Genomic DNA, 25865 nt, shown 5'->3' on the forward strand with positions numbered 1-25865 from the left:
TTTGTATTATATAATGGAAATCCTAGAAGTTAACTAATAATAAACCATAAAAATATGTGTTCAGAATAAAGACATGAAACTTAAAAAAAATACCATCCACATAGTACCCTATTACATAATTTGTATCCTTTTCTTTTCCACTTAGTATTTTGCCCACATTTTTTTATATTTGCATAATTAGATCTACCTTATCACTATTATATGTCACTAATGATCCTTTTCATGCTCTCTAACTGATGATAAAAAATGACTGACAGTCTCATGAGGAATTTTGATTTTTGATATTTAAAAACAAATCCCTGTAGTTTACCTTCTTTATAAATTTGTCCTCACAATTCTCTCTTCTTCAAACACTAAACTGTATCAGTGTTTTATAAATCCTTTATAAAATGCTTATGGTCAACTCTTTCAAAAGAGCCTATCAACAAACATAGTATACCACAGTGCACAGTCCCAGTAGGACCATGTGAGTAAACATGGATGAGTCAATATCATCCACCAAAAAAAACATCTTTTTCCCCCCAAAACTTCACAGCCCTCACCAAGGTACTCAAGGAGATTACTGGATACCAGGTTTATGGGAATTATAAAAAGGTGTTCTAATTACCATGTTAACATGAAAAATTCCCCTCAGTCCTTAAAATATTAGGACAATAAGAAGTAAACAAATTAAAAGCCAGTAGATGACATTTGTTTGAGTCATTAAACAATGGGACACTGGAACCTATAGAAATGTTGTTACTTTAGTGAGCAGAGCCACACTGGGACCCTGAGTGCAGTGTGCCCAGGCTAATGCTCTTCCTCTCTTCCTCTTGTCTCTTGCTTCTGCTGCAACCAAAGAGAAGAAGCCAGAGATAGCAGCCCTGCAATCAGGAAGATAATTCCTTCCACCATATCAAAATAGTCTCTCAAGTCTTAGGCAGAGCAGCTAATCAGTAGTCCCTGCAGAACCAAACTGGTCACGGTCTGGGAAAAGAAACATAGTCCTAGACCCAGGAGATACCCTGTAAAGGTGTCAACAGATCACTTTTAAAATGAATAAATTATCAATGTCGATGATACAGAAAACACACATGTTAAAAAACAGACGCCATGGACCTTCCTCTGCATTAATATTGAGTTATGCTGTAATGCATACAAGCTAGGTTTAAGAGCTTTCTAGATACTAGGCACTGTGCTAAGTGCTTTAAATGGATCCCATTTTAAATTTACTACCACTCAGTAAGAAAGGTTTTAAATCATCCACCAAAAAACCCATCTTTTAATTATTTTACATGTAAGTAAACATGCTTAAAGTTTACTTAACTTGCCACCTGCTTATATCTGCAGACTACTGCAAATAATTTTAAAGTCACTAAATGTAACAACTAAAATGGCTGTTAATATGTTCCTTCTCCCTTTCATTCCTAAAATTGATGAATGAGTGTAAATCATAGGAATTTAAAAGATTTTGAAAAAAATCACAAGGAATGTAAAGGATTTTGAAATATATAAGCAGGAAGTTACTAGACCTGAGACACTGGAAATTGGAGGTTGGGAACTGGGAGGAGTTGACACTGGAAAACAAAAAAAAATGTAGATTGGATCAAACACTTGGGAGTTACTGCTAGTATTTTCACCAAGAATCTAAAAGACTTTTGAAAAAATATATGCAGGTAGTTACTAGACCTGAGGCACTGGAAATTGGAGGTTGGGAACTGGGAGGAGTTGACACTGGAAAACAAAAAAAAAATGGAGATTGGATCAAACACTTGGGAGTTACTGCTAGTATTTTCACCAAGAATCTAAAAGACTTTTGAAAAAATATATGCAGGTAGTTACTAGACCTGAGGCACTGGAAATTGGAGGTTGGGAACTGGGAGGAGTTGACACTGGAAAACAAAAAAAAATGGAGATTGGATCAAACACTTGGGAGTTACTGCTAGTATTTTCACCAAGAATCTAAAAGACTTTTGAAAAAATATATGCAGGTAGTTACTAAACCTGAGGCACTGGAAATTGGAGGTTGGGTACTAGGAGTAGTTGACTCTGGAAAACAAAATAATGTAGACTGAATAAAAAACTTGGGCATTATTATTTTCTTTTCATTAATATGAATTATGCCTTTCACTCTTATTTAGGTAAAACTTCCTATGCTTCAATTTACTCTGAAAAATGATTGCTATTCATTTTTACATGTAAAAAATGTCAAACAAGAGAAATTTATATACATGTGTGATGTACATGAAATGCTAAGACCCTATAATGACATCCAAAATCGCAACAGCAGATTTCTTTGTAAATTTGAAGTCATACAACTATCATAGGAATGAATACAAGACAGTTAAATATGAAAATTGTTTCTTTTCTATTATTCTGTATCATTGATATTTAATGTCAAAGAAAAAAAAAAACAAAGGAAAACGACAATATTTATACCTTTAATACATGTTGGTATCTCAGGGTCCCACGTACTGTTTGCACTACAGACAATTGTGTTGCTGCCATTAAGCTTAAAACCCTCATTGCATCTATATACAACCGTTGCTTTGTAGTAAAATTTTGGTCCATGTCCTGAGACCATCATTCCATTTTCAACATGTGGATATACACATTTGACCACTGAAAAATGGAGAAATTCCAGAGTTAATGGAAAGCTGCTTTCACATAGGACCAGAAAAACTAGTGCAAAGTAATAATTTCCAGTGGAAAGAAAGAGGAAAGGAATGAAAAGATGTTAATTGGAAAAAAAAAAAAAAAAGACTTTGTGCATTTGAATTCCAGGGAACAGATCTGGAGAAGTCTAATAACCTTTTCCCACCTAAAACAGACTGTCATTATAGTTTATTTGCTTCCCTACATTTTCTTTCCATTATTGACAAGTTTTGAGAAAGGTCTGAGTACCAGACACAAATTCAGGGTAAGTTCAAAAGAAACTTTCAATGCTCTTTAGCTCTAGGATTTTTTTAAGATCATGCTGACACTAACTGCGGTACCCTGCTTTTTAAGAAAGGCAGCAAAATCTTTTCTTAGAAGGTAATATCTGAGCTCAAATTTAAAAGTTGAAAAGAAGCTAGCCATGCCAAGATATGAAAAAGAAAATTCTCAGGTGACAACAACCAGAGGAACTGAGATGTTCAAGAAGTACAAAGGCCAGCGGAGTTAGGGGAGTGTTTTCCAAACATTCTGGACTGTAACCCAGAGATCAAGAAATACATTTTACATTGTAAACCAGTATATAAACAAACAGGCCTGAGATAATGTTAAAAGTTAATACTTAGCCCTCACACCAGTGTACTCTGGTATTTCCCATTCTACTCTACTTCTTAAAAAGTAAAATACTCATCCTGACCCTCTAGGATTCACGATCCATTAATGGGTTTGGCAGAATTTGGGAAAAAACAAATCAAGAAACACTGGGCTGGGCAGTGAGTTCAAGAGAACATCTTATGAGATTAAATCTGAGTAATAGATGAGGGCCAGATAATACACTGCCTTTTAAACCAGAAGAGTGTCCTTTCTCCTTTCTTTTGGGTCTGAATTTCCATCAGTTATTATTTCTCTTCAGCCAGGAGAACTTCCTTATCAATTCTTATAGTCCAGGTTGGCTAATGACAAATTCTCTTAGCTTTTGTTTATCTGAAACTGTTTTTATTTCACCTTCAGTTCTGAAAGATTCCTCTTTGACAGAGAATTCTAGGCTAACTGTTTTTTCTTTCAGCACATTAGCAGAAATTATTGTCTTGTAGTTTCAACAGTTCCTTAACAAAAGTCAGCTGTCATGTCATTCTTACTTTGGGGTGAGGAGAGAGAGGATGTAATATGTTTGTGTTTTGTTTTTTGTTTTTCCCTCTCACTGGCTACTTTTTCTTTTGTTTTCAGTAGTTTTACCATGTTGTGTTTAGTTTAGTAGCAGTTTCTTGGTAAATTTTTGAAATTTATTCTGCTACGGTCAGTGAATTTCCCAGACCTGTGGGGTTGTTGTTTTGGATCAAATTTAGATAACTTTTGGCCAGTATTTATTGAAATGATTTTCTACATTTTTCTTTCTCCTCTCTTCTGAAACTCCAGTTACATGTATGTTTGACTCTTTGCTTTTTCTCCCAAATGTCTTTCTCTCTGTTTCTTATTTTAATCTTTTTTTTCAAATCATGGTGGATTTCTATTGCTCTGTCACTGATAATTTTCACTGTTGGGCCAATATGCTCTTAATTGTACCTAATGATTTTCTTCTAAGTTAGGTTTACTACTAGATAACAAAGTACATAGAGTAAATCTCACTCTTTTAAGTGTACAGCTGTATTAGTTTTGATCAATTCAAATAACCATGTAATTACCTGCACAATAACAAAAGTTCCATTATCTCCAAATACTTCCTTATGCCACTTTGTAATCAACCCTCCCGAACTTTCAGCCACCTTATCCAACCAGCCAACCACTAATCTGTTTTCTGTCCCTATAATGTTGCTTTTCCAGCATGTCATAATGGGATCACAGCCTCTGAGTATGGCTTATTTCACTCAGCATAATGCATTTGAGATTCATTCCTGCTGTTGCATGATTCAGGAGTTCATTTCTTTTTATTGCAGAGTATTACCCCATTGTATGGATGTGGTATAGGCTGTTCATCCATTACCAGATGAAGGACATGTGGGCTAATACCAGTGTGGAATGATTATGACTAATGCTGCTGTGAATATTCTCATGCAGGTTTCTATATAAACATACCTTTTTACTTATGTTGCTGAGTTGTATGGTAAATGTATATTTAACCTTATAAGGAATTGCCAAATTGTGTTCCATAATGTTCATGCCACTTTGCATTCTTACCAGCAATGTATTAGAGCTCCAATTGCTCCATATACTTGCCAGTTAATGGTATTGTTAGTTTTTAGGTTTTTTTTTTTTTTAATTTCAGCCATTCTAATAGCTGTTTAGTGATACCTCACTATGGTATTAAATTCCATTCTGTAATTACTAATGATATCAAGCAACTTTTCATGTACTTTTTTGGCATACATATGTCTTCTTTGGTGAAACGAATCTATTCAAATATGTTGCCCATCTTAAAAAAAAATTGGGTTCTTTTCTTATTGTGTTTTGAGAGTTACTTATATATTGTATACAAGTCCATTAGCAGATATGTATAAAGAAGAGGTGGTACATATATACAGTGGAATATTAGCAGATATGTAGTCCATATATATTGTATACAAGTCCATTAGCAGATATGTATTTTGCAAATATTTTCTCCCAGTCTGTGGCTCATTTTATTCATTCTTTGAACAGTGTAGTTGAAGCAGAAGTTTTGAGTTTTTAATAAGTCCAATTAATATTTTTTCTTTAAAGAAGAAGGATCATGCTTTTAGCATTGATTTAAGAAATCTTTGGCTAAGGCAGAAATATTTTCTACGTTTTCTAGTAAAAGCCTTATGGTTTTAGGTTTTACATTTAAGTCTTTGGTTCATTGTAAGTAAATGTTTGTCTATGGTGCTAACATAGGTTGAGGTGCTTTCTTTTTTCTGTGCATAATGTATATCGAATTGAGCCTGTACATTTACCATTTTTCCAATGAATTGTTTGTATATCTGTGATGAAATCAAGTGGACATATTTGAAAGGGTCTATTTCTGGACACTTATTCTGTTCCACTGCTCTACATGGCTATCCTTTCACCAATACCACACTGTCTTGATTATATTCCTTACAGCATGGTTTATAAGAAGTCTTGACATCAGGTAGAACAAGACGTCTATAATTTTTTTTCAAATTTATATTGACTATTCTAGTTCTTTTATCTTTCTAAATAAATTGTAGAGCCTGTTTGTCAAGTTCTGCTGGGATTCTACGGGATTGTGTTGAATTTAAAGATCAATTACTGACATCTTTATTATATTGTGTCTTCTAATCCATGACCACTGGATTTTCTCTATTTATTAAGGTCTTCTTTAATTTCTTCTATAAGTGTTTAGTTGTTTTTACCATTTAAATATTTCACATACATTGCTAGATTTATATGCAAGTATTTCATGTTTTGGAGCTGGTATAAACAGTACTTGAAAATTTTCAATTTCTAATGGTGTTTTACTAGTTTATAGATATACCGTCGATTTCTGTATGTTGATCGTGTATCTTGCAACCTTGCTAAGACTTCAGCCATTCAAGTTTTCTACAAAAGCAATCGTCATAAGTGAATGAAGTCTATTTTATTTCTTACTCTCCAATATGTATGCCTTATTGTACTCTCTAGGAACTCCAATGCAATGCCGAACAGACATCCTTATCTTGTTCCACTTTAAGTAAAAATAAACTACTCTTTTACTATTAAGTATAATGTTAGCTGGGGAATTTTTTTTTTTTTTTTTTTTTTTTGCGGAGCACAGGCTCTGGACGCGCAGGCTCGGTGACCATGGCTCACGGGCCCAGCTGCTCCGCGGCATGTGGGATCTTCCTGTACCGGGGCACGAACCCGTGCCCCCTGCATCGGCAGGCGGACCCTCAACCACTGTGCCACCAGGGAAGCCCCAGCTGGGGAACTTTTATAGGTGCCTTTTGTCAGCTTCAGGTAGTTCCTTTATATCCTTATTTGCTGAGTTTTATAATGAAAAGATGATAAATTCTGTCATATACTCTTTTTTCTTTTACATCTATTAAGGTGATCATGTGTGGTTTTATTTTGTTTTTGTTTTTTGGCACATGCTAGAAGATTTAATCTTTAAAATAAACATTAAGTTAGGCATTCTATTTGCAGGAGAAACTGACATTCAAATAAGTTAAATAACTTACAGAGCTAATGGGAAGTGGAGACAGAATTGTCCAATATATTCAAGGGAAGGTTTGTCTAAGCAAATGGCTCTGGGCTCAAATAAGGGAGGATATGCAGCATACTCTAAGCTCTCATTAGTTCTCTTTTTTTTTTTTGAATTTTATTTATTCTTTTTTTATACAGCAGGTTCTAATTACTTATCTATTTTATACATATTAGTGTACACATGTCAATCCCAATCTCCCAATTCATCACACCACACCGCCCTCCTCCCCCCAACTTTTCCCCCTTTGTGTCCATACTTTTGTTTTTTACATCTGTGTCTCTATTTCTGCCTTGCAAACCAGTCCATCTGTACCATTTTTCTAGATTCCACATATATGCGTTAGTATATGATATTTGTTTTTCTCTTTCTGACTTACTTCACTCTGTATGACAGTCTCTAGGTCCATCCACGTCTCTACAAATGACCCAACTTCGCCCCTTTTTATGGCTGAGTAATATTCCACTGTATATATGTACCACCTCTTCTTTATCCATTCATCTGTTGACGGACATTTAGGTTGCTTCCATGACCTGGCTATTGTAAACAGTGCTGCAATGAACATTGGGGTGCATGTGTCTTTTTGTTTTTGTTTGAATTTTATTTTATTTTGTTTTTATACAGCAGGTTCTTATTAGTCATCAATTTTATACACATCAGTGTATACATGTCAATCCCAATCGCCCAATTCATCATACCTCCACCCCCACCCCCTGCTGCTTTCCTCTCTTGGTGTCCATACGTTTGTTCTCTAAATCTGTGTCTCAATTTCTGCCCTGCAAACCAGTTCATTACCATTTTTCCAGGTTCCACATATATGCGTTAATATGTGATATCTGTTTTTCTCTTTCTGACTTACTTCACTCTGTATAACAGTCTCTAGATTCATCCACGTCTCTACAAATGACCCAATTTCGTTCCTTTTTATGGCTGAGTAATATTCCATTGTATATATGTACCACATCTTCTTTATCCATTCATCTGTCAATGGACATTTAGGTTGCTTCCATGACCTGGCTATTGTAAATAGTGCTGCAATGAACATTGCAGTGCATATGTCTTTTTGAATTATGGTTTTCTCTGGGTATATGCCCAGTAGTGGGATTGCTGGATCATATGGTAATTCTATTTTTAGTTTTTTAAGGAACCTCCATACTGTTCTCCATAGTGGCTGTATCAATTTACATTCCCACCAACAGTGCAAGAGGGTTCCCTTTTCTCCACACCCTCTCCAGCATTTGTTGTTTGTAGATTTTGTGATGATGACCATTCTAACTGGTGTGAGGTGATACCTCACTGCAGTTTTGATTTGCATTTCTCTAATAATTAGTGATGTTGAGCAGCTTTTCATGTGCCTTTTGTCCATCTGTATGTCTTCTTTGGAGAAATGTCTATTTAGGTCTCCTACCCATTTTTTGATTGGGTTGTTTTTTTAATATTGAGCTGCATGAGCTGTTTATATATTTTGGGGATTAATACTTTGTCCATTGATTCATCTGCAACTATTTCCTCCATTCTGAGGGTTGTCTTTTTGTCTTTTTTATAGTTTCCTTTGTTGTGCAAAAGCTTTTAACTTTCATTAGGTCCCATTTGTTTATTTTTGGTCTTATTTCCATTTCTCTAGGAGGTGGTCAAAAAAGATCTTGCTATGATTTATGTCAGAGTGTTCTTCCTATGTTTTCCTCTAAGAGTTTTATAGTGCCTGGTCATACATTTAGGCCTTTAATCCATTTTGAGTTGATTTTGTGTACGTTAGGGAGTGTTCTAATTTCATTCTTTTACATGTAGGTGGCCAGTTTTCCTAGCATCACTTATGGAAGAGACTGTCTTTTCTCCATTGTATATCCTTGCCTCCTTTGTCATAGATTAGCTGACCATAGATGTGTGAGTTTATCTCAGGGCTTTCTATCCTGTTCCATTGATCTATACTTCTGTTTTTGTGCCAGTACCATATTGTCTTGATTACTATAACTTTGTAGTATACTCTCAAGTCAGGGAGTCTGATTCCTCCAGGTCCATTTTTTTCCCTCAAGATTGCTTCGGCTATTCAGGGACTTTTGTTTCTCCATACAAATTTTAAGATTTTTTGTTCTAGTTCTCTAAAAAATGTCATTGGTAATTTGATAGGGATTGCATTGAATCTGTAGATGGCTTTCAGTAGTATAGTCATTTTCACAATTTGATTCTTCCAATCCAAGAACTTGGTGTATCTCTCCATCTGTGTCACCTTTGATTTCTTTCATCAGTGTCTTATAGTTTTCTAAGTACAGGTCTTTTACCTCCTTAGGTAGGTTTATTCCTAGTTATTTTATTCTTTTTGTTGCACTTGTGAATGGGATTGTTTCCTTAATTTCTCTTTCTGATCTTTTGTTGTTAGTGTATAGGAATGCAAGAGTGTTTTTTTTTTCTTCTTCAAAGTTTCTTGATATGGTAAATTGCACTGATTAATTTTCAAATTTGAATCATCCATGAACTCATGGAATAAATCCTACTTAATTACGATGTATTATTTTTTATAGGCAAGGATTTGATTTATTAATATTTTAAGAAGTTTTAGTTCTATGCCCATTTTGGATATTGTCTGTAATTTTCTTGCAATGTTTCTGTCTGGTTTTGGTATCAGAGCAATGCTGTCCTCATGAAATGAGTTAAGAAGTATTCCTATCTCTTTTAGTTTTCTTGAAAACTTTGTGTAGGGCGACTACTATTTATTCCTTAAATGTTTGGTATAATTCCCCAGTGAGGACATGGGCCTGCAGTACACGTCATGAGAAGGTTTTTTATAATTTTTTATTGAAGTATAGGTGATTTACAATATTGCGTTAGTTTCAGGTATACAGCATAGTGATTTGTTGTTTGGTTATTCTTTAGATTATATTCCATTACGGGTTATTACAAGATATTGGATATAATTCCCTGTGCTATATAGCAAATACTTGTTGCTTTTTTATTTTACATATAGTAGTTTGTATCTGTTAATCCCATGCCCCTAATTTGTTGCCCCCCTCCTTTTTCCCTTTGGTAATCATAAGTTTGTTTTCTACATCTGTGAGTCTGTTTCTGTTTTGTATATAGAATCATTTGTATTATTTTTTTGATTCCACATACAGCTGATATCATATAGTATTTGTCTTTCTGTCTTACTTACTTCACTAAGCATAAAATTCTCTATGTCCATCCATGTTGCTAAAATGTAACTATTTTATTCTTTTTTAACGCTAAGCAATATGCCAATACACACACATACAGACACACAGACACACACACAGACACACAGACACACACACACACACACACAAAACATCTTCTTAATTCAATCACCTGTTGATGGGTACCTGGGTTACTTCTATGTCTTGGCTATTGTAAACAGTGTTGCTATGAACATTGGGAGTGCATGTACCTTTTTGAATTAGAGTTTTCGCTTTTTCCAGACATATACCCAGGAGTGGGATTACTGGATCATAGCTCTATTTTTAGTCTTTTAAGTAACCTCCAGACTGTCTTCTTTACTGGCTGCATCACTTTACATTCCCACCAACAGTGCAAGAGGGTGCCCTTTTCTCCACACCCTCTCCAACATTTATTATTTATAGACTTTTTGATGACAGCCATTCTGACCAGTGGTAACACCTTGTGGTTTTGATTTGCATTTCTCTAATAATTAGTGATGTTGAGCATCTTTTCTTATACACGTAGGCAATCTTATGTCTTCTTTAGAGAAACGTCTATTTAGGTTTTCTACCCATTTTTTGATTGTGTTGTTTGTTTTTTTAATATTGAGTTGTATGAGCTGTTTGTGTACTCTGGATATTAACCTCTTGTCATTTGCATCATTTGCAAATATTTTCTCTTATTCCATAGGTTGTCTTTTGGTTTTGCTGATGGTTTCCTTCGCTGTGCAGAAGCTTTTAAGTTTGATTAGGTCCCATTTGTTTACTTTTGCTTTTGTTTCTTTTGCCTTGGGACACTGACCTAAGAAAATATTGCTACAACTTTTGTCAGAGTGTTTTGCCTATGTTTTATGGTGTCATGTCTTACATTTAGGCCTTTACACAATTTGAGTTTATTTTTGTATATGGTGTGAGGGAATGTTCTAATTTCATTGTATTACATGTAGCTGTCCAGCTTTCATAAGACCATTTGTTGAAGAGACTGTCTTTTCTCCATTGTATATTCTTGCCTCCTTTGTTGTAGATTAATTGACCATAGGTGCATGGGTTTATTTCTGTGTTCTCTACTCTGTTCCATTGAACTGCAATGGAGTAGGTTCTCTACTCCATTGATCTACATGTCTGTTTTTGTGCCAATACCATGCTGCTTTGATTACTGTACCTCTGTAGTATAGTCTAAAGTCAAGGAAGGGTTATATCTTGAGCTTTCTTCTGTTTTCTCAGTATTGCTTTGGCAATTCTGGGTCTTTTATGGTTCCATATAAATTTTAGGATTATTTGTTCTAGTTCTGTGAACAATGTCACAGGTATTTTTATAAGGATTGCATTAAATCTGTAGATTGGTTGGGGTAGTATGGCCATTTTAGCAATATTAATTCTTCCAATCTAAGAGCACAGTATATTTTTTCCATTTCTCTGAATCATGTTCATATTCCTTTATCAATGTTTTATAGTTTTCAGTGTGTAGGTCTTTCACTTCATTGGTTAAGTCTATTCCTAGGTTTTCTTTTGTTTGTTTTTAGATGCAATTTTCAATGGAATTTTTTTTTAACTTACTCTTTCTGACATTTAATTATTAGGGTAAAGAAACACAACAGATTTCTGTATATTCATTGTGTATTCTCTTACCTTGCTGAATTCATATATTAGTTCCAATAGTTTTTTATAGAGTAGCATTCTCTATATAGAGTATTATGTCATCTGTAAATAGTGACAGTTTTACTTATTCCTTTCTATTTTGGATAGCTTTTATTTCTTTTTATTTTCTGACTTCCAACACTATGTTGAATAGAAGTCATGAGAGTGGGCATACTTGTCTTGTTCCTGAATTTCAGGAAGGCTTTCAGCTTCTGACCTTTGAGTATTATGTTGGCTGTGCGTTTGTCATAAATCACCTTTATTATGTTGAGGTATGTTCCTGCTATACCCACCTCCATGAGGGTTTTTATCATGAATGGATGTTGAATTTTGTCAAATGCTATTTATGCATTTGACAAAATTTCCTTCTGCACAAGGATGGTTCAACATACAGAAAGCAATCAATGTGATATACCACAATAACAAAAGGAAAGACAAAATCTACATGCAAGAAGGTTTAAGTTGTCAAATTTACAGGCATAAAGTTGTTTGTTTTATTCCCTTACTGTTCTTTAAATGTCTGCAGTATATGTAGTGACCTCCTCTTTTTCACTCTTGATACTGGTTATTTGTATCTTCTGTTTTCCTGTCAAACTACCTATAGGTTTATCCATTTTATCAATCTTCTCCAAGAAGCAGGTATTGATTTGATTCTCTCTATATTATTTCTCTTTTCAATACCATTGATTTTTTCTCTGTCTTTATTATTTCCTATTGGAGTTTAAGTTGCTCTTTTTTTTTAGTTCCTTATGGTAGAAGTTCAGATTATTGATTTGAGACTTTTCTTTTTCCAATATAAGTATTTCATGGTTTAAATATCCTTCTAAGCAATGCTTTTGCTGTATCCCACAAGTTCTGATATTTTGATATGCTGTGTTTCATTTTTATTATATTCGAAGCACTTTCTAATTTCCCTTGTTAGTACTTTGTCTTTGATTCATTTATTAGTTGTAAGTGTCTGCATAATTTTCAAATATTTGGGGATATTCTAGATTTATGTTTTGATTTCTACATTCATCCCAGTTTGATCAGATACTGTACTCTGAATGATTACAATTATTTGAAATTTGTTAAAAATTATCTTATTGCCTAGAATATGGTATTAGAGAATGTTCCATGTTCACTTGAGAAGAGTAAATATTTTGCTATTATTCAGTGGACCCTTTCTTTCAAGAGTAAAAATCCCTCCAGTGTCTCCCTGCTTCTGATCATGCTCTAATGCCTTAAACATTGTTTTTAAGCAAGATTTGCCCAGAGTTTATAAATCATATCTGTGAGACAATTAATATTTTACAATTTACACTATGATTTCCTGTAGCCAAAACTATCAGACTTCTTGTAATACAAGATAACACTTTCTTATGTTTAAGAAAGTGTGTGTTGAATTTTTTGATGCTTTTTATGGAAAAAAGTCCTAACTCATGCATATACACAGTAGTTTACAATGTATAAATTGGAATGCCAAGAACCTGTGGGGTGAGAGGGGGGAAGCTCTACAAGTAGAAGTATTTTATACTTGATTTGACCGATATTAAATTAAATTAGAAACCAATTAAATAGGAGGATGAAGCACATATGGCTGTTTTTACTGTAAGTAAAACAATTTACAAAGCGTTTCTACAGTATTTACAAATTAAGAAGGAAATAAATGGAAATATTATTACCTTTACACTGAGGAGGGTCACTACTCCATTTGTCATTTCCAATACAAACAAGTTTGCTCTCTCCAACAAGTGAATATTGATCTGTTCCATTTGAAGCATCACAACTATAAGTTACTACTTCACTGTATTCAAATATATCTTTGTGGCTATTTGTGTATTTTCCATTTAGAATTTTTTCAGGTGGTTTACACAAAATCTCTTAGAAAGGGAAAAAAAGAAAACATAAAAGGCAAAAGGAAAGGTAAAAGATTAAACAGCAATTAGTAAAGATATATGAATTGCCTTCAATAAATTAACATATGATTTCTACAAGCTAGTTGTGAATCCAATATCCATTTAGAAGGTTTCTATGAGAAAATGTATTATCCTAAATTCAAACTATTAATTTAGAAGTGAATTATTTAAAATAAAACTAATTTTCTTAAATAACTACATTAAAAATCTATATGAAACATATTTATTTATCTGCAAGGCCATACTAAGTTTTGTTCTCATCATAAGAGATGTTGACAATTTAATGATATGATATAATTATGATTAAAAACAGAACTCAGTGCTGGTTCAGAAACACTTCATAATTTGTAAATATATCTATTCACTAAATCAGTTCTTCACATTGATACCAAGTATTATCGTCATTTTTCACTTTCATCCTTACAAGTGTATGGTGAAATTTTCCAGAGGCAATAAATTGTGTGATTTTTAAGACACTGAATCCAGATGTCTTCCTTTAAGCCAGATATTGAAGAAATTTGCAAAAATGTAAAACAATGCCACTATTTTGTTTTGGAAATTTTTGATTTTTCATAGAAGTATGTTGTATATACTAACAGGTATTGTGCTTACTCTTCTTAAAAATGAATAATAATTATTTTAAAAACTTTTCAGTTTTAATTCCAATATAATAATAGCAAAAGATATAACCCACATAAAGAAAAGTTCATTGGTATCTATGTTAATTTAAAAGCATAAAGGGGTCCTGAGGCCCAAAGTTTGAGAACTGCTCCTCTATATTCTAAAGAGAGAATATACTTACTTTCACATACTGGAGGATTATCACTCCAGTCCACAGTACTTCCAGAAATGTCACAGTATAGAATACTTGGTCCAATTAAGAAATAACTAAATGAGAAAAGAAAAGTTACTATGTTCTTTAGTAGTTACAAGATGGACATAATAATGAAAACAATTTTATATGGTTGTCTTCCTGCACTATAGTAATTTGAGGGAGAAGTTCCTTAAACAAAATATAATGTAAGTGCTAACTAAATATGCAACTTAATTAAATAGAGTTTCTGCATGTGAACACACATTGGCCCACAGAAAAATGTCTAAATTACTCTGTCATGTTTTCAGTGTAGCCCCTCCGCTATCTCTGGCAAATGCATCACACGTTCACTTCTCTACCCTTTTGCTCACACCATTCTGCTCAGTAAGGACTGAGCAGACAGATCAGGCCCTAGAGCTTGCCTGCCTGGATTCAAGTTCCAGCTCTAAGACTGACTTATTTGAGCTTGGGCAAGGCCCTTAGACAAGGTTCTCTTGCTCAGTTTCCTCATCTGTGAAAAGGGGGGTAACACTACATACCTCATAGGACTGTTCTGAGGATTGGATGAGTTAGCATCTGGCATGTAGTGTGTACTAGGTAAGTTTAGCTTTTTTAAACATTCTTTAGATAATATTCTTTAGATTCTTTATTAATATTCAGAATACAGGCATACCTCATCTTACTGCTCTTCACTTTATTAAGTTTTTAACAAATTGAAGGTGTATGGCAACCCTGCATCAAACAAGTCTATTTGTGCCATTTTCCCCAAAACGTTTGCTCACTTCATGTCTCTGTGTCACATTTTGGTAAATCTCACATATTTCAAACTTTATTACTATTATTATACTTGTTATAGTGATCTGTGATCAATGTCTTTAATGTTACTACTATGCCTCTGAGGCTCAGATTATGGTTAGCATTTTTCTGGTAATATAGTATTTTTAAATTAAGGTATATACATTTTTTTAGACATAATTCTATTGCACACTTACCAGACTACAGTATAGTATAAATGTACGTAAAAAACTCATTTGATTTGCTTTATTGCAGTGGTGTGGAAAGGAACCTGCGATATCTCCAAGATATGCCTGTATCTTTCTAGTAGTAGTTCAGGAATACTACTCAATGAAGTATTCTCCAATTATTTAAATTCATAATACACTCTTCTCCTTCTGGACTGTCACTGTAATGATCATGAATGATTCTATCTATTTGGTACTTTTCATTTACTATTTTGCTCTGATGCCTCTCTATATATTCTGTTTCTCAAGAGGGCTACAACTTCCTTGATTCTACATCTTAAACTTTTGGTGCCTAGTAGCCTCTTCTAAATGTTCCAGCGGAACATTCACTGGATATTCTGCTATTTTTACTTAATCAAGTTAAAAATACTCAGTGTAGCTGCCTGTACCCACTTCCAGAGGACTTTTCCCTAAAGGCTAATTCATTGATTCTCGATTATAATGCATTAGGAGAGGATTCTGGGGTGATGGCAAAATAAGTGGCAACAGAAATCTGTCTCCACACCTTGATGATGACACTGACAGAATCTGCCTGATATCACTATTTTGGAAGTCTAGAATCTGTTCATGGCTTGCAATTACTAGGAGAAGACTTAGGTAAATTAACTTGATTTGAGTCAATTTTAGCTCTTAGCACGGTGGCAGCTACCTATCCCCCCCCACCCAGCTGGCATCTGTACATGTGTTGCTAGAGCAGCTTATAAGTAGCCTGTGGGAGCTAGGGTGGGCAAAAAGGAATCTGCCCTCCAAGTATCAGGGATTTGTGTTCTTATCACTGCCGCTTCTGATCACAGAGAAGCAGAAAAAGAGGTGGGCAGCCTTTGTTGTCACACCTCCCCCAACTTTTTCAAGCTCCTTCAACACTGGACAAATGATATCCAAGGGATTTAAAATCCAGCATCCTTTGCCCCTCCCCTTCACTTTTACTTTTTTTCCACTAACAGGAGCCAGACATTAAACACTAGGACATTCAAAAATAACTGCCATGTGGAAAAAAATTAGAAAATGATTCCGCCTGCCCAGAGAAAGGCTCAGAAAAAACCTGAGATGACCTTCAAGTTTATATGTCAGGCTGCTCCTCAGCACAGAGACACCATACAACAATCAAAAAACCAAACCAAACCAAAACAAAAAAACCCATAAAACAGTAAGCTCTAGGTAGTGGGCAGAATCTGATTTCCAGAGTTACCACATTATTAGATTCAAATATTGATTCAACAAAAAAGTTGTAAGGCATACAAAGAAACGGGAAAGGAAAAGTGTGGCTCGTACAGTGGAAAAATACATGAACAGAATTTTTTTCTGAAGGAGACCTCATGACAAATCTATCAAAGACTTTAAATGTCTTGTGAAGGCACTCTCAATGGAAATTAACGGATGCCAGTTCTGCCACCCCATTTTCCTTCAGTGAAGCAACCAAACAGCAGACACAGAGAAGCCAATGAAGAAGCCAAACAGCAGATCTTTGTGAAGACCCTGACGGGCAAGACCATCACTCTTGAGGTCAAACTCAGTGTCACCACTAAGAATGTCAAAGCCAAAATCAAAGACACTGAGGACATCCTGCCTCACTAACAGAGTCTGATTTTTGCAGACAAACAGCTGAGGATGGCCGTACTCTCTCAGACTATAATATCCAGAAAGAATCCACCCTACACTTGGTGCTTCACCTGCAGGGTGGTATCATCAAGTCTTCCCTCTGCCAGCTTTCCCAGAAGTACAACTGCAACAAAATGATCTGCTGCAGGTGTTATGCTCACCTGCACACCAGTGCTGTCAACTGCCACAAGAAGAAGTGTGGCCAAACCAACAACCTGTGCCCCAAGAAGGTCAGGTACATCCTCTCCACTGGCTCTCCTTTTGCCCACAGGGTTGCCCCCTGCCTAAGCCCTGCCCTGGAGCCTCAGTAAAATTTGAAAGAAATAACTGGGATAAAGATGCACAAAGAACTAAAGGAAGAAATGTAGAAAGTCAAGAGAACAATATGTGAACAAAATGGAAATATCAATAGGAGCTAGAAAACCTAAAAAGAATCCAAAAGTAAATTCTGGAGTTGAAAAGTACATTAATGGAAATGAAAAAGTCACTGGAAGAATTAAAGGCATATTTGAGAAGAAAAAAGAATTAGTGAAATTGAGATAGGGTAGTGGAAATTATTGACTCTAAGAAACAGAAAGAAAAAAGATTGAAGAAAAGTGAGCAAAGCCTAAGGGATCTGTGGGACACCAACAAATACACTGTGGGACTCTCAGAAGGAGAAGATAGAGCAAAAGGGACAGAGAGAATACTTGAAGAAATAATGGCTGAAAACTTCCCAAATTTGATAAAAGAAACAAATATGCCAAAAGCTTAAAATTCTCCAAAAGCTTAAAATTCTGAGTGCAGGTCTCTTTGTATTCATCTTACTAAGATACATGATAATCAGACTTTCAAAAGCAAAGAATGCTGAAAGCTGCATGAGAGAAGTGAATCATCACATACAAGGGATACTAATTAAGATTTGTCATTAGAAACTCAGAGACCAGAAGACGGTGGATTGATACAAAGTGCTAAAAGAAAAAAAGTCCTCTGTTTCCTTATTTATCTTCTGTCTAGTTGTTCTATCCATTATTGTGAGCGAGGTATCGCAGTCTCCAACTATTATGTCGAAATGCTTATTATGTAGAAATGCATATTTCTCCCTTCAATTCTGTCATTGTTTGTTTTGTTTTGGTTTGGTTTTTTTGGCCGCCCTGTGAGGCTTGTGGGATCTTAGTTCCCCAACCAGGGATTGAACTCGTGCCCCCTACAGTAGAAGTGCAGAGTCCTAACCACTGGACCGCCAGGGAATTCCCATGTACAATGTTCAATGTAAAATAATTCCCATGGTAACCACAAACAATATAACTATAGAATATACACAAAAGGAAATGAGAAAGGAATTTAAACATTTCACTACAAAAATCAACTACACACAAAAGAAAACAGTAATGCAGGAAATGAGGGACTAGAAAAAAGCTATAAAGCATATAGAAAACAAGTAGCACAATGATAGAAATAAATCCCTCCTCGTCAATAATTATATTAAGTGTAGACGGAATAAACTCTCCAATCAAAAGACAGAGATTGGCAGAATGGATAAAAACACATGATCCAACTATATGTTGTCTACAAGAGACTCACTTGACATTCAAAGACACAAATGCGGTGAAAATGAAAGGCTGGAAAAAGATATTTCTCACAAATAGTAACCAAAAGACAGTAGAGTAGCTATACTAAAATCTGACAAAATAGACTTTAAATGAAGAAGGTTACAAGAAACAAAGAAGCAAATTTTATATTAATAAGGATTCAGTACTGAAGATATAACAATTATAAACATTTATGTACCTAATGACAGGCTATCAAAATATATGAAGCAAAAAATGACAGAATTGAAAGGAGAAATATGCATTTCTACATAATAAGCATTTCTACATAATAGTTGGAGACTGCAATACCTCGCTCACAATAATGGATAGAACAACTAGACAGAAGATAAATAAGGAAACAGAGGACTTCAACAGCACAGTAAAACAACCTGATCTCACAGATATATACAAAGCATTCTACCCAACAACAACATAATACACAGCCTTTTCAAGAGCATGTGGGACTTTTTCCAGGATAGACCATATGTTAGGTGACAAATTAATGTTATTCAAAACATAATTAATTATTTAATAAATAATTAATAATATAATTGTTTTATGCCACAAATTAATATTAATAATAGATTTTAAAAGACAGATATCATAAAAAGTATATTCTCTGACCACAATAGGATGAATTTAAAAATCAACATCAAAAGGAAAACTGGAAAATTCATAAAATTGTGAAAATTAAACAATATGCTTTTGAACAACCAATGGCTCAAAGAAGAAATCAGAGCAATTAGAACATACTTTGACATGAATGGAAATGAAAACGTAACATACTAAAACTTATGGGATTCGGCAAGAGCAGTGCTAAGGGGGAAATTTATAGCTATAAATGTTTACGTTAAGGAATGATAGCTCTGAAAAAACAAACTAAGTGTACAATTTAAGGAACCAGAAAAAGATAAACCCAAAGTTAGCAGAAGGAAGCAAATAATAAAGATTAGAACAGACATAAACAACAACAACAAAAAGAGCAAAACAAGAGAGAATATCAATGAAACTAAAAGTTGGTTCTTCAAAAAATGCGACAAAAGTGACAAACCCTTAGATTGACTAAAACAAAGAGATTAGACTCAAATTACTAAAATCAGAAATGAAAGCAGGAACATCACTATAGATTTGACAGAAAAAAACTATTATGAGAGTACTATGAACAATTTTATGTCACAAATGGATAAACTAGATATAATGGACAAATTCCTAGAAACACAAAACCTACCAAGAGTTAATTACAAAAACAGATAATCTGAATAGATCTGTAACTAGTAAGGAGACTGAATCAGTAATCAAAATTCTCCCAATTAAGAAAAATCCTGGATCTGATGGTTTCATTGGTGATTTCTACCAAACATTTAAAGAAGTAATACCAATCCTTCTCAAACTTTTCCAAAAAACTGAAAAGGAGGGAAGTCTTCCAAACCCATTCTGAGACAAGCATTACGGTGATAGCAAAATTCAATAAAGGTACTACAAGAAAAGAAAGCTAGAGACCACTATCCCTTAAGAACACTGATGCAAACAACCTCAACACAATACTAGCAAACAATTTAGCAGCATTTTAAAAGGATTAAACATCATGACCAAGTGGGAATTATTCCTAGAATGCAAGAGATGGCTCAACACATAAAAATCAATCAATGTAATATGCAACATCAAAAGAATGAAAGGAGAGATATATAGGGAAGATGGCGGAAGAGTAAGACGTGGAGATCGCCTTCCTCCTCACGGATACACCAGAAATACATCTACACGTGGAACAACTCCTACAGAACACCTACTGAAGGCTGGCAGAAGACCTCAGAGCTCCCAAAAGGCAAGAAACTCCCCACGTACCTGGGTAGGGCAAAAGAAAAAAAGAAAAAACAGTGACAAAAGAATAAGGACGGCACCTGCACCAGTGGGAGGGAGCTGTGAAGGAGGAAAAGTTTCCACACACTAGGAAGCCCCTCCGTGGGCGGAGACTGTGGGAGGCGGAGGGGGGAGCTTCGGGACCGCGGAGTAGTGCACAGCGACGGGTGCGGAGGGCAAAGCAGGGAGATTCCTGCACAGACGATCGATGCCGACCGGCACTCACCAACCCGAGGCTTGTCTGCTCACCCGCCGGGGCGGGCGGGGCTGCGAGCTGAGGCTCGGGTTTCGGTTTTGGACGGAGCGCAGGGAGAGGACTGGGGTTGGCGGCTTGAACATAGCCTGAAGGGGTTGGTGCGCCATGACTAGCCGGGAGGGAGTTCGGGGAAAAGCCTGCACCTGCCGAAGAGGCAAGAGACTTTTTCTTCCCTCTTTGTTTCCTGGTGCGCGAGGAGAGGGGTTTAAGAGCGCTGCTTAAAGGAACTCCAGAGACGGGCGCGAGCCTCAGAGACGGGCGCGAGCCGCGGCTGGAAGCGCGAACTCCAGAGACGGGCGCGAGCCGTGGCTAGAACCGCAGACCCCAGAGACGGGCGGGAGACGCTGGGGCTGCTGCTGCCGCCACCAGGGGTGCTGTGTGCGAGCACAGGTCACTCTCCGCGCCCCTCTTCCGTGGAGCCTGTGCAGGCCACCACTGCCAGGTTCCCGGGATCCAGGGACGACTTCCCTGGGAGTACGCACGGTGGGTCTCAGGCTGGTGCAACGTCACGCCGGCCTCTGCCGCAGCGTCATGGCGCCTCTGCCGCCGCAGGCCCGCCCCGCACGCAGTGCCCCTCCTTCCCCCACCCCCCAACCCCCGGCCCGAGTGAGCCGGAGCCCCCGAATCAGCGGCTCCTTTAACCCCGTCCTGTCTGAGCAAAAAACAGACGCCCTCCAGCGACCTGCGCGCAGGGGCAGGACCGGGTACAAAGCTGAGCTCCTGTGAGCTGTGAGAGCAGGGAGGAGAGGGGGAGGTCTCTCCCGGCAGCCGCGGAGGCGGCGGATTGAAGCTCCACAATCAACTTGATGTGCCCTGCATCTGTGGAATACCTGAATAGACAGGGAGTGATCCCAAATTGAAGAGGTGGAATTTAGGAGCGAGATCTGTGATTTTTTTTCCCTTTTCCTCTTTTTGTGAATGTGTGCGTGTATGCTTCTGTGTGAGATCTTGTCTGTATACTCTTGCTTCCACCATTTGTCCTAGGGCTCTATCCGTCCATGGTTTTTTTAAAAAAATTTTTTTTTCTTAATTAATTTTAATTGTAATAACTTTATTGTACTTTACCTTCGTTCTTTCTTTCTTTCTTTCCTTCCTTCCTTCCCTCCTTTAGACAGCGAATCACCCCAGGTTGAGGAGGTGGTCTCTGGGAGCAGGATTTATGATTTTTCCCCCTTTGCCTCTTTTTGTGAACGTGTATGTGTATGCTTCTGTGTAAGATTTTCTCTGTATAGCTTTGCTTCCAACATTTGTCCTAGGGTTCTATCCGTCCCCCCCCCTTTTTTTTTTTTCTAAATATTTTTTAGTTCAATAACTATATTATACTTTATTTTATTTTTACTGTATCTTCTTTCTTTGTCTTTTTTCCCTCCTTCCCTCCTTCCTTCCTCCCTCCCTCCCTCCCTCCCTCCTTTCTTTCCTTCTTTGCTTCTTTCTTCCTTCTTTCCTTTCCTCCTTTCCTTCTTTCTTTCCTCATACTTCTACTAATTCTCTCTACATTTTCTCCTTCTTTCCCTCCTTCCTTCCTTCCTCCCTCCCTCCCTTCTTTCTTTCCTTCTTTGCTTCTTTCTTCCTTCCTTCCTTTCCTCCTTTCCTTCTTTCTTTCCTAATACTTCTACTAATTCTCTCTACTTTTTCTCCCTTTTATTCTGAGCCGTGTGGATGAAAGGCTCTTGGTGCTCCAGCCCAGGAGTCAGGGCTCTGCCTCTGAGGTAGGAGAGCCAACTTCAGGACACTGGTCAACAAGAGACCTCCCAGCTCCACATAATATTAAACGGTGGAAATCTCCCAGAGACCTCCATCTTAACACCAGCACCCAGCTTCACTCAACGACCAGCAAGCCACAGTGCTGGACACCCTATGCCAAACAACTAGCAAAACAGGAACACAACCCCACCCATTAGCAGGGAGGCTGCCTAAAATCATAATAAGGCCACAGACACCCCAAAACACACCACCAGACGTGAACCTGCCCACTAGAGAGACAAGATCCAGCCTCATCCACCACAACACAGGCACTAGTCCCCTCCACCAGGAAGCCTAAACAACCCACGGAAACAACCTTAGCCACTGGAGACAGACATCAAAAACAACGGGAACTACGAACGTGCAGCCTGCAAAAAGGAGACCCCAAACACAATAAGATAAGCAAAATGAGAAGACAGAAAAACACACAGCAGATGAAGGAGCAAGATAAAAACCCACCAGACCTAACAAATGAAGAGGAAATAGGCAATCTACCTGAAAAAGAATTCAGAATAATGATAGTAAGGATGATCCGAAATCTTGGAAGTAGAATGGACAAAATGCAAGAAACAGTTAACAAGGACCTAGAAGACATAAAGATGAAACAAGCAACGATGAACAACACAATAAATGAAATAAAAAGTACTCTAGATAGGATCAATAGCAGAATAACTGAGGCAGAAGAACGGATAAGTGACCTGGAAGATAACGTAGTGGAAATAACTACTGCAGAGCAGAATAAAGAAAAAAGAATGAAAAGAACTGAGGACAGTCTCAGAGACCTCTGGGACAACATTAAATGCACCAACATTCGAATTATAGGGGTTCCAGAAGAAGAAAAAAAGAAAGGGACTGAGAAAATATTTGAAGAGATTATAGTTGAAAACTTCCCTAATATGGGAAAGGAAATAGTTAATCAAGTCCAGGAAGCACAGAGAGTCCCATACAGGATAAATACAAGGAGAAATACGCCAAGACATATATTAATCAAACTATCAAAAATTAAATACAAAGAAAGCATATTAAAAGCAGCAAGGGAAAAACAACAAATAACACACAAGGGAATCCCCATAAGGTTAACAGCTGATTCTCAGCAGAAACCCTACAAGCCAGAAGGGAGTGGCAGGACATACTGAAAGTGATGAAGGAGAAAAGCCTGCAACCAAGACTACTCTACCCAGCAAGGATCTCATTCAGATTTGATGGAGAAATTAAAACCTTTACAGACAAGCAAAAGCTGAGAGAGTTCAGCACCACCAAACCAGCTTTACAACAAATGCTAAAGGAACTTCTCTAGACAAGAAACGCAAGAGAAGGAAACGACCTATAATAACGAACCCAAAACAATATAGAAAATGGGAATAGGAACATACATATCGATAATTACCTTAAATGTAAATGGACTAAATGCTCCCACCAAAAGACACAGATTGGCTGAATGGATACAAAAACAAGACCCTTATATATGCTGTCTACAAGAGACCCACTTCAGACCTAGAGACACATACAGACTGAAAGTAAGGGGATGGAAAAAGATATTCCATGCAAATGGAAACCAAAAGAAAGCTGGAGTAGCAATTCTCATATCAGACAAAATAGACTTTAAAATAAGGACTATTAAAAGGGATAAAGAAGGACACTACATAATGATCAAGGGATCGATCCAAGAAGAAGATATAACAATTGTAAATATTTATGCACCCAACATAGGAGCACCTCAATACATAAGGCAAATACTAACAGCCATAAAAGGGGAGATCGACAGTAACACAGTCATAGTAGGGGACTTTAACACCCCACTTTCACCCATGGACAGATCATCCAAAATGAAAATAAATAAGGAAACACAAGCTTTAAATGATACATTAAACAAGATGGACTTAATTGATATTTATAGGACACTCCATCCAAAAACAACAGAATACACATTTTACTCAAGTGCTCATGGAACATTCTCCAGGATAGATCATATCTTGGGTCACAAATCAAGCCTTGGTAAATTTAAGAAAACTGAAATTGTATCAAGTATCTTTTCTGACCACAACGCCATGAGACTAGATATCAATTACAGGAAAAGATCTGTAAAAAATACAAACATATGGAGGCTAAACAATACACTACTTAATAATGAAGTGATCACTGAAGAAATCAAAGAGGAAATAAAAAAATACCTAGAAACAAATGACAATGGAGACACAACGACCCAAAACCTGTGGGATGCAGCAAAAGCAGTTCTAAGGGGGAAGTTTATAGCAATACAAGCCCACCTTAAGAAGCAGGAAACATCTCGAATAAACAACCTAACCTTGCACCTCAAGCAATTAGAGAAAGAAGACAAAAAAACCCCAAAGCTAGCAGAAGGAAAGAAATCATAAAAATCAGATGAGAAATAAATGAAAAAGAAATGAAGGAAACAATAGCAAAGATCAATAAAACTAAAAGCTGGTTCTTTGAGAAGATAAACAAAATAGATAAACCACTAGCCAGACTCATCAAGAAAAAAAAGGAGAAGACTCAAATCGATAGAATTAGAAATGAAAAAGGAGAAGTAACAACTGACACTGCAGAAATAAAAAAAATCATGAGAGATTACTACAAGCAACTCTATGCCAATAAAATGGACAATCTGGAAGAAATGGACAAATTCTTAGAGATGCACAACCTGCCAAGACTGAATCAGGAAGAAATGGAAAATATGAACAGACCAATCACAAGCACTGAAATTGAAACTGTGATTAAAACTCTTCCAACAAACAAAAGCCCAGGACCAGATGGCTTCACAGGTGAATTCTATCAAACGTTTAGAGAAGAGCTAACACCTATCCTTCTCGAACTCTTCCAAAATATAGCAGAGGGAGGAACACTCCCAAATTCCTTCTACGAGGCCACCATCACCTTGATACCAAAACCAGACAAGGATGTCACAAAGAAAGAAAACTACAGGCCAATATCACTAATGAACATAGATGCAAAAATCCTCAACAAAATACTAGCAAACAGAATCCAACAGCACATTAAAAGGATCATACACCATGATCAAGTGGGGTTTATTCCAGGAATGCAAGGATTCTTCAATATATGCAAATCTATCAATGTGATAAACCATATTAACAAACTGAAGGAGAAAAACCATATGATCATCTCAATAGATGCAGAGAAAGCTTTCGACAAAATTCAACACCCATTTATGATAAAAACCCTCCAGAAAGTAGGCATAGGGGGAACTTTCCTCAACATAATAAAGGCCATATATGACAAGCCCACAGCAAACATCATCCTCAATGGTGAAAAACTGAAAGCATTTCCACTAAGATCAGGAACAAGACAAGGTTGCCCACTCTCACCACTCTTATTCAACATAGTTTTGGAAGTTTTAGCCACAGCAATCAGAGAAGAAAAGGAAATAAAAGGAATCCAAATCGGAAAAGAAGAAGTAAAGATGTCACTGTTTGCAGATGACATGATACTATACATAGAGAATCCTAAAGATGCTACCAGAAAACTACTAGA

At 36.5% G+C, this 25865-nt stretch overlaps 2 protein-coding genes across 2 annotated transcripts in view; one reads left to right on the forward strand and one right to left on the reverse strand.

Moving 5' to 3' along the window:
• Positions 1–25865, reverse strand: part of LOC136118046 (membrane cofactor protein-like) — a 131353-nt gene that overhangs the window by 85701 nt on the left and 19787 nt on the right. Inside the window, exons 4-6 of the mRNA XM_065871171.1 lie at positions 14296–14381; positions 13260–13457; positions 2419–2601 (exon numbers count right to left, since the gene is read on the reverse strand). Of these exons, the coding sequence (XP_065727243.1) occupies positions 2419–2601; positions 13260–13457; positions 14296–14381 (467 nt within the window). The remainder of the gene's footprint in view (positions 1–2418; positions 2602–13259; positions 13458–14295; positions 14382–25865) is intronic.
• On the forward strand, positions 16707–17239 carry LOC136132445 (ubiquitin-ribosomal protein eL40 fusion protein-like). The gene is made up of 2 exons (XM_065889297.1): positions 16707–16881; positions 16968–17239. Exons 1-2 carry the CDS (start codon positions 16707–16709, stop codon positions 17237–17239), a joined length of 447 nt encoding a protein of 148 aa, XP_065745369.1.

This window comes from Phocoena phocoena, chromosome 1, assembly GCF_963924675.1.
Source record: "Phocoena phocoena chromosome 1, mPhoPho1.1, whole genome shotgun sequence".
NCBI classification, from domain to species: Eukaryota; Metazoa; Chordata; class Mammalia; order Artiodactyla; family Phocoenidae; genus Phocoena; species Phocoena phocoena.